Source organism: Phoenix dactylifera, chromosome 18 (assembly GCF_051530095.1).
Source record: "Phoenix dactylifera cultivar Ajwa chromosome 18, Ajwa_hap1_PhDact_Kaust_v1.1, whole genome shotgun sequence".
Classification (NCBI taxonomy): domain Eukaryota; kingdom Viridiplantae; phylum Streptophyta; class Magnoliopsida; order Arecales; family Arecaceae; genus Phoenix; species Phoenix dactylifera.
This window is the reverse complement of record NC_143207.1, coordinates 13909152-13919514: the sequence shown is the minus strand read 5'-3', so window position 1 is coordinate 13919514 and position 10363 is coordinate 13909152. Positions and strand designations below refer to the sequence as shown.

General features: G+C 36.5%; 1 protein-coding gene across 1 annotated transcript; it reads right to left on the bottom strand.

The window, feature by feature from the left end:
* Window positions 1-3646: 3646 nt before the first annotated feature.
* Window positions 3647-6846, bottom strand: LOC103715041 (uncharacterized protein At1g66480-like). The gene is made up of 2 exons (XM_008802546.5): window positions 6204-6846; window positions 3647-4066 (listed from the first exon to the last, which is right to left on the bottom strand). Exons 1-2 carry the CDS (start codon window positions 6720-6722, stop codon window positions 4022-4024), a joined length of 564 nt encoding a protein of 187 aa, XP_008800768.1. The 5' UTR covers window positions 6723-6846; the 3' UTR covers window positions 3647-4021.
* Window positions 6847-10363: the final 3517 nt, after the last annotated feature.

Sequence of the window (10363 nt, the reverse complement as noted above, 5' to 3'; positions counted from 1 at the left end):
TTTGTTGGCCTAGACCTAGTTTATTGTTTATGGAGTCTGTTTCAGAATTTGTTTCCTAAGAAAATGTTTGTCATTTAATCTACTTTTTAACTCCTTAGTTCTGTTATATTTGTAAGTATCCAAGTTAATTTCCAAACATCTGTTGTCTTACCCATTTGATCCTGAGTTATATATGTGTTTTATACCCTACCATGCCTTCTGAAAAACAAGGTTTCTGAAACTACAAACAAAGTTTAATATCTAGCCTTTAGGGCCTTCTTGGATATTGCAGGTGATGGGCAACTTCAGGATGGCAGGCAAAATATACTTGCCTTACATGGGGTATCATTTGGGGCCCAAATCTGACTCAAGGTCTGGCCCAAATTTGTAGGTCCATCTAAGAGTGATTTAATCTGCAAGCTATGTTACTCCTAAGTTAGGTCTCTCTTGGATGCTCTTTTCTCAATGGTGTCCATCATGAGTTCTTGAAAGGTAATTTTCATTGTGTGTTACATCAATTTCCCCTAGCTAAGCAAAACATCTGATCCTAGTGAATTAATCATTTTAAATTCAAGATATAAAGACTTATTATTGGATGTATCCTTTTTTGATTAAAATTATTGGACTTAGAATCCCCAAAGCAAGATGATGAGTCCTTAGCCCTATGGAATATACCACCTTTATCATATAATTGTTATCTATGATAGCTGATGTAGATTATAGTCTTTTCTGTAGGAGTACATTGAACCTTTGAAATAATATGACTTGTTCATATGGTCGATGCTACTAAAGGAAGAAGTAATCTAAGCTTCAAACTTCATTGCTGCCTCAATGTGCTGTGTCTAACAAAAAATTATCTTTAAGAAAAGGTTTTAGAAACAACATCAATCGAACATTTGTTATCTATAAAAAAAGGTCTTCTTGCATAGTAGTCCCTAACATCTTTCTTGTTTTCATATGTTTGAATTTGCATATTCATCCTATAATTTACATAACTAATTGAAATTAACTGCAGTTTAAATGAATATCCCTGAATTTCCAAACTGGGGCTAAGTTTCTAATGGTTTAAAATATCTATGCCATTTTACCCTTCTATTATATAATAGCCTTTTGCACATAAATCTCTAAAATCCTATTTACTTGCCTAATAATCCCTCAAATCTTTTAAATTTGCATAGTCCTTATATATATGTATACAGAAAAATAGAGAAAAATAGAAGAAGAGAGTAGAAGAAAGATTGTTTGACCACTTCGAGGGGATCGAGACCTCTAAAATATTTTAGGCAATTTTATTGATCCACAGCTTGAATCCCTAGTCCATACATATTTATATCTAATCCTACAAGAACTACAAAACTAGGAAATTAATCAGAAAATCGAACTAATTTAAAAAGGAAAGCAAAAATAATAAATCAAAGAATGGGGAATCTAATCCTAGAAACTTAAGGAATCCTATCAATTCGACACAAAGAAATCCTGTATCTTGATTTTTGAAAGGGGCAAAATGTTTTGTGGAAAGTGTAAGAAAGCAAGGGGCCTTTAGGGCTTATCATCAAAAAAAAGAAACTTTGCTTTGCTTACATTTGGGCTAATTCTAGTAGCAATGGATCACATTTGGGCTAATTCTAGTAGCATGAAACAAACTTTGCTTACTTTTGCCTGGTCATAGAGGGGTGGTCATCTCAAATACCATCTTCCTACGCTAGTCGTCTTACGGAAGAGGAATTGTCAATATTAGAGAGTCGTCTCATTTCTCATTTCTAGATTGCTATATCAAGAACTTTTTTTGAGCATTCATTTCTTGCATTCATTTCCACTTATGGCAACCATGGTTGCAACTAATCTAACTTGATTCGTTATTGAATGGGATACTTTACATGTCGTGAGATTTTTTTTTATTTATTGGAAGCTCTCTAATTGTATTTAGCAAATTTTGAGAGTCTGTTTATATGGTTGGACTGAAAAATTTATAAAATTCATGAATTAAGCCAATACTACTACTAAAATTATAAGATTACAATATAAATAATTTTAAAATTGATCGGTCTAAATTTTATAGTAAAGAAAAAAAAATTGTTGGATATTTATGAATACCAGTTTAGTTCAATATATGATCTTATGATTTTGGTAGTTCGGCTAGTTCTGTATACGGTCTTATAGCTTTTTTTTTGCTAAGACGAATGGATGATACCTGATGCACTCAATAAAATCAAAAAACAAAATATCTTGCAGTACCAAGAGCAACTCTCCATCTCCAGCTAATAGGATACTACCGGAGTGATTAGCTACATAAGCAGCCATTCAGCCCGCAGTCTCATTAGTTTTACAGAAAATATGTTTGGCTTGTAAAGTTTTTTCATCTTTTATTATTGTCCAGATATTGTAGATCAAAAAAAAGATGTAACTATTACATTTTTTGGGCTTTTTTGGATTTAATTGATGACTGTAGCTGAATCTTTCTCAGAACGGTGAAATTGGCGATAAAACACGTCGGGGGTGACGAATTCACACACGTTTGCGTGCTGAACCCCAATCATTTAAATAGGATCTAAATGTCTTATCTTCCGTAGAAACCTTTTTGACAAAATTCACACACGATGACGTGCTGAACTCGAAGAATGGCCATTAAAGTTGGACACGAGTTTCTACGTTTGCTTATCCCCAGGCTGCAAGCATCTCAGGCGAGTTTATCGGCTCGTACAACTCATGTAGCTCCAAATATTTCACTTCAAGCAAAAGCCAATCCAACGTCTCGCACGCAAATGAATAAAAATACGCACAATCTATTTAAAAATATTCTAAACATGCTTTTGAAAGTAAGGTGGAAAAATATTTTAACCATGTTATCCAAAAACAACTGACAACATATTCCACATGAGACCGATAGTATACAACCAGCTTATGTGGAATCCATTGTTAGTTGTTTTTTTTGCATGACATGTTGGTTGTTTTCTTGTACAATAGCTCAAAAGGAAAACGGATAGCCCTCCACAATTTACCATCAAAAAATTTTGAGGATTGTTTATGAGTGGATACAAGTTAGTTTCTTAAATTCAAAAAGGGCTGTGGAAATATGATATACTAGTTTCAAGTCGGCTCCTATTCGAATCTAGTAATCCATATCTGATTCATATTTAGATCCAAGTCTAATTGACTTTAACTCAAATTGTATTGAATTATTTTTGGATCGATTCTAGATCAGAAGCCCATCAATCCAATCTAGTTACATCTCTGTACCTAGCCTGATTAATATATTCTTTTCACTATCCTATTTGATGTATCATGTAAATGTTGCGGTAATAATTAAGAATGATTGTGAGGACCTCTGGGGGCATGTGTTTAATCTCATAGATCTTAAGTACTTATATAGAATCAAGAAATCCAAATAGTATCTTCTACTAGCCATTTTGAGCGAGGTCCTGGATTGTTACAATGATAGAATCCAATCTACTTGCATTTCATTTTCGTTCCTACCCACTCTTATCAACACCATTTTTTTTTTTTTTTTGTAGAGCATTATGATCATTGCCCAGTAAAGTCTCATTTAATGTACATTTGTAAGTAAGAAACTAGGTTAGTTAAGGTTAACATATGAAAATGGTTATACATTCCACCTTGCCACTAGGTATAAAGCTCTCAATTTAAGCTAGATTTTTTCAAAAGACCCTTGATAACTTGTTGCATATATTTGAAGAAGAGAAGCTAATATTATTATACATTACAGAGAAAGGGAGACAAACCCCATCAGACAAGTCTGTCTTTTTTTCTGATAGGAAAAAAAAAAAACACAACTCTTTTCACATAGCAATCCACCTTCCATGCCTCTTTCCTATCATTAAATTCTGTTAGCTGGAGTGTAGCAAAGGCTAACATAAGGCAATTGCAGGAGGATAGGAGGCCATGAGCAGCTTCACATGTTCGATCCGCAATCCTAGGCAAAAAGACAGGAGGTATCCTATGATTCAGCTGCTCCTTGAGATGGCCCCCAGGCTTGACCTGAAGCAGCAAAATGCTCTAGAATTTCAAATGCCCGGAAGGTAAATTAGGCAATTATCTCATCCGGTGTGGCCACAAATCTTGTTCGCTTCTGAAAAGTCAATCGAAGAAAAACAATAGTAAGGAAAGCTTCAATAGAATGCATAGGCAGTTGTGTTAGTACTGCATCACAAAAATGAAGATTCATTTCTCGATGTCATAAAACTATGAACAACCCGACTGAATTTTATAATGTTCGTTCTATTATCGGCGTCAATTTTTGATCTCTGAAAGTTTTTCAGCAGTGTTTTCAATAAGACATAGTCATCTAAAACATGGATTAATATGATGACCAGTTCAAGTCAGCTATGCAAATCAACCATCAATGCAAGGAGAGAATGATAGAGCTGGAAAAATGACTGATCTGAATAACTAATAAATTTCTTTGAAAACAAGCATCTTGTCACACTAAACATTAAACACTGGATTATCATCAAGTCCCCTCATAATGGGACCCTACTGTTCATCTGATTTCGAATGAAAAGGATATATGGTAATCATCCTTCAATTTTTCAGCCGCCGGTCATTGTAGATGTTGGACCAAAGTGCAAGACTAAGACTGCTCAGTGGGAGTTCTGATTTTACAATAAATGATACAAGAATAGGTCAACCGAATCTGATAGGAGCTTGATGGCTTGCTATGGAGAATACAAGGACAACGACAAGGAAAGAACACAAGGGAATGGAGTATTGATCAACTAGCACATTTCCACTTCTAAGCCCTTAAAAGGAGGAAGATGTGAAGGATCATATGAAGGGATCCTCGATGCATAGAAGACTAGTACCAAAACTAATTTTGCGATCTTACAGTTTAAAGAAAGGGACACTTGGTAGAAATCAAACTGCTTGAGAGGGAAAGTATATGCAATTAAGATTTATCGGCAGATGATTTGTCACGGCAGTGGGTCATCCAGTTAATACATGTCCTCAATAAATTCCATTACAAATCAAAGCATCAACAATTAAGAACATCAAATCAACGCTCTGTAATCAAAACAGTTGTTTGATACACCACTAAGCATTATTTCTATGTTACATTTAAAGTACTGTGTATGTATCTTCGTAATAAAGGACAAATCATGGAGTAGAAGAAATGGTTCAAGGTTCAATTCCTTAAGCAATCAACACATAATATATTTATGGGGTGTCTGGATGGCCAGCTACCGTATCCGTAAATATCCAGCAGTCTTGGATTCAGATAAGGAGAGGAGTCAGGGTAAGAGAATACCAGAAGGGATTGGAAAAGCCATTAATTCTACAATCCCCAAATTTCCAGAACATCACAAATCACTTAATAGATGAACTGTGCTATATGCTACATATAGATTTTGTTTCAGCACACTATCTCAGTATCCATATGAGGACCTCTCTGACATGCTATCCCTAGTGCTTCTCCCTCAATTGCACCGAAAGCATGTCGAGCCTGGCTGTATGTATCTGATGCATTTGTTCATATAACGAAAAAAAGGGGAAGAAAAAGGATTGCAACCTATGGTAACTTAATGCATAAACTGCTGCTTAGGCATTATATTGTTGAATGGTTTCCTAATGCTGGATGTATCAAAGTAGTGTGCAAAATTTGAGACATGTCTCATGTGCAACTGAAGTATATGAATCCAAATATACTTTTCTAAACAAACAAATCCTCCTTCAGACCTGTAGCTACTTTGAAAAGTAATAATTCCATTGACTAGTCCAATTACTGTTGTAATGATGATGAAGAATAACATATCCAATTCCAGAGCACAGACTATTGTGCTTAAAAATCAGACCTGCATCAATTTATGGTGAGATGGGTGCCTTATAATGAGAAGGCATTCTAAATAATAGACGCACAAAAAAACTCTTCCTGATTTCCTTCCCTATCATTTTTCTTCTTCAAATTTGCCTCCCCAAAAGAATTTACTTGGCCTCTTGGGAACTTAAAAGATGAGTCTTAACCATATAAGCCTCCTCCCAAGGCTTAAAGAAAGGATAGACCTTTTCTACCAATATTATATTAGGAATTTCCCCTAACAGGGAAACAATCAACACCCTCTTTAGTCTACTAGACTTTGAATAGTTCTATTCCAAGTCTACTAAAACGTACCCCAAATTCCTTGGCTTGCCATGCTCGATCACAGGATGAACGAAGCTAAAGCCAATAAAAAAAGGAAAAAGAGAAGGAAACAGAGGGGAGCGGAGCATACCTCCTTCCGCCCGGTTTTCACAGTCGGCGGCACCTCGGCCGTGTTGCCACCTTTGGCGAGGCAGAGCCCCATGAGCTTCTCGGCCGCCTCCGCCGAATCCTTGCTCTCCTCCATGAACTTCGCCACCTGAGCCTTTGGCAGCCTCATGCGGAGGCGGACCGCGCCATCGGCGGCCGTGTTGGCGAGAGAGAGGTCCGAGACGGAGCGGCGGGAGAGCATGAGGTTCTCCAGCCGCTCCTTGGCGCTCACATGGAGCGCCCCGGACCAGGTGCGTCGCTGGTTCGGGAGCCGGGGAAGCTCTACGAGGAAGTAGAGCTTCCCCGGCTTGAGGAGAGCCTCGGGCTCGAGCGGCCGCGCCCGGAGGCCCAGCTGCTTGACTTCCTCGGACTCGAGGAGGCTGTACCCCGGGTAATCCCGGAGAACGCCTCCGGCCATGGCCGGCGGCTTGAGACGGAACGCGGTCCCGTCTATCTTCATCACCTTCGCGGTCCTCTTCTTGCCCCCTATGCTGTTACCCATCTCTTGTCTTCTCTCTTTGGTATACGAGTTTGACCTGCTCTTTTCTGAGGAGAGGATGAATTAAAAGCAGAGTGCGGACTCTTCTACCTCTTGGTTTGTGAAGTGAAATGGTGGGATGAGGGCGGACAGGAGGGGAGAGGAGGGAAATAAAAGGGCGCGCAAGTGGGGGCGGGGTAACGTGAAAAAGGTGGGGCCGGCGTGAAAAAAAAGAGAGAACGGTGGAGGGGGAAAGGGACCAATAGATTCGCAAGTTCTAGAAGGATTTGCGGATTTATTTCAAGATCTTTTCCGTAACAAGATGTACAAAAGCCATGTTTCTGTTCTTATATTGTGCTTTATTAAAAATAAAAAATAAAAAAAAGGTCCAATTTGAGCTATATTCATTTGGGCTGTACTTGGGTCAAAAATAGTGATTTATTTTTCGAGATATCTGACAAATAGTAAGGGACTCTTTCTAGATCAAGTATATTTTTGTGAAGTTAATAAGGCTGCGGACTGAATGACTAATTATGTAGCCCGTCACTCCGATAATATTTTATAGACTGAAGATGGAGAGTTACCCTAACACTTCGAGGTATTTTATTTTTTATCTTATTAGATGTGTTCGTACCAATCAGGTATAATCCACCCATCTTAGCTTGTTCAAGATCTGAAATAGGTAGGAATCATATGGGTAATAATATATAGAATTGGTTGTGGTAATGCCTAAATGACATAATTATAACCCGAATATGTACATGATTCACCGTCGACTATATTTAACTAGAGAAACTCAATAGGTCATAATATAACTCGTTTCTTATTAACCAAAAAAAACAAAACAGTTGGTCCAATTTGGATTATATTTATTTTGGCTGTATTTGCGTCAAAAAAAACAAGCTAGTTCGAGGTATAGATTAGTTACGGGTCATATGGGACCACCTTGAGTAAAATCCAAATGCAATATGTTTCTCCCTTGCTCATCTAACCGTCATATTTAAGAAACCAATATGAAATCTATGATGGGTTTTATTTAGTTAATTATATATTTGTATAATTAAGGAGATACTTGTACCTATTATTAATATTATATATTTGGTTGTTTGCTTATACTTTTTAGCATGCTTAACAATATAATTATGACCCAAACCCATAGATGATTCTTTGTCATCTATATTTAGTCATTTTTTATCCAATTTGACAAGAAAATGTCATAATATAACCCGTTTCTTTTTTATTGAAAAAAAATCGTGGTCCAATTTGAACTTTATTCATTTTTAGCTGTATTTGGGTCAAACAAGCCTAGCCTGTTCAAGTTATGGATTAGTTACGGGTCCTATAGGATTGTCTTGAGTAAAATCCAAATGCAATAGGTTTCTCCCCTGCTTATCTAGCTATCAAATTTAAGAAATTAATATGAAATCTATGGTTAATTTTATTTAGTTAATTATATATTTATATCATTAAGGGGATACATATATCTGTTATTAATATTACATAGAATTGGTTGTTGATGTTGCCGCCAATCTCGGGACATCTACATCGACCATCTTCTTAGACATGCAAGGTAACAGGTAAGGGTTGAAGAACTCATAAGATTGGCTCCGGCTAGGTCCTCCATACATCATCTTTTGTCAACTATATTAGGTCGTTGTTGACCAAATTTGAAAAGAGAATTTCAATATATAGGTCATAAAATAAATGCTAAACCCGGCCCACTCGAACCCCAATGAAAGTGATTTTGTTTGACATTGCAATTATAAATTTGAAATGGATGAAGCAGAGAGTGAAACTCAACTAGTGCTCCAAAGCAAAATAAGTTCACATGATCGGTGACCTTCTCATTTCACTCAAATAGCTTGAGTCAGAAATTAGGTTCGAATTCAACTAAATTGTAAATGTTATCATCTCATTGTAGTTAAGCATAGGATTGTCCGGTCTAAGTTTAGGACCAAACCATCATCCAATTTAAATTTTTTAGTTTAGGTCAATTTAGGACCAACCAAGCATAGTTGGGTAACATCTAGGGATTTTGATCCAGCATGCATCATTAATAAGTTTGCATACGTTTTTATCAGGCTGCAATGGTCTACTAAAACACTATTGTAGCAGTTCTTGCAGCCAAATTTCACTTCATTACAAAAAAAAAAAAAAAACTCATACAATGTAGAGAAACATTAGTTCTATTTTCGATCTTTTTTTCATTCCAAAAATGTGATTCATCCTCTTTCTATTATTAAAATATTTGAATTAGAAGAATTTTGATAGTTAAGACTTCAATACATCTAACTTACATGTGCCATAAAAAGAGTTAATGATTATTACCTAATAGAAACCTAACTGCTCAAGTACTACTTTATCAAGTTGTACTTCTTGAATTGTGCCAACCAATTATGAAAAATGTGCTAGTTTTCACTATAATGCATCCACACAATGCATACAACTAATGCATCTCTGATTTCTTGAATGATTTATCTGTTTGAATTGGCCCTTCAGCATTTTCTCTCAGCCTTTCAATAGGAGATCCACATAGCCCAAATGGAAAAGCAGACATTATTGACCCACTTGTCATTCAATTCGTCAGCAAAGGTTAAACAAGAGACCTCATCCCCTTCCTACTTAGAAAAAAACACCCCTCTAATTCTTGAGCATTATTGATACAAGGTGGGTCCTATACTGTCTGGTTTATGAAGTCTTCAATCCTAGAGACAAGAGACCCTTTTTCTTTCTCCCTTGAGAACACAATCCAAGAGACATTGACAACAGAAAAAGAAGAGCCAAAGGTTCAAAAAACAGAAACCTAACGGGCTGAACTTTGGAGGACTGGTGGCTTCACCAACTACTAAATTTCAGGAGGAAGGAGACACAGAAATCCTCGAGTCACGAGGACGCAGCCGTGATGTACGTGGAAATGGCCACGTTTCCTCGTGTCAGTCTTTTTAAAAACCGAAGAAGGCTTGGAATTGTCGGAGCTTGGAGTCTTAGTGTAACATTTAAGCGATGGGCCCCTTCTTCCTTGCCTCTTGATTGAGAGGGGCACGCCGGCTCGATTTGTCAAGCAGGACGGTGCCCACTTTTGGTGGCATGCAGGGTGAGAATAGAATCTCAAAAAAAAAAAAAAAAAAATGCCACCTGTCTTTCTTTGATTGGATATCATATATGTTACAGTTCAGAATCTTATAAAAAAATTTGAAAAAAATTATTTAATTTTTTAATCTATTCAATGAATAATTGATATCGGTAGGTTCAATGAAAAAACTAGTAATACCTTCTGCCTTGAGAAACATATATATACTTGACTTCCAAACAGCAAAGAACTTTTTTGTGATGCTATACTTCTAAATATAAAAATTAATCATAATGATATTTCACTTGCATTAAAAAAATACGTCAGCATTTTTGTCACACAATATAGAACTTCATCCAAAAAAATTAGTCAAAAAATATTATTTGGATTCCTTGATTCTGTATAAGTACCCAAGATTTACTCAACAAATAACTGATACGAGTTCGAATCAATATAAATCCAATCACAAGCACCACGATCAGCCCATAGTCAACCTTAATGGATCCGTACTGCAATGTCTCCTAGTTCACATAAGTTATGGGCCACATCCGCTCTGTTATCATTTTGTCACAACACAGGACCTTATCAAAAAAAG

What these genes read in the sequence shown, in the direction of transcription:
- LOC103715041 (XM_008802546.5), bottom strand. Translation starts at nt 6,722, where the DNA reads ATGGGTAACAGCATAGGGGGCAAGAAGAGGACCGCGAAGGTGATGAAG. An exon ending in TGAAAACCGGGCGGAAGGAG is followed by an intron (nt 4,067 to 6,203) that starts GTATGCTCCGCT and finishes TTGACTTTTCAG; the next exon opens with AAGCGAACAAGATTTGTGGC.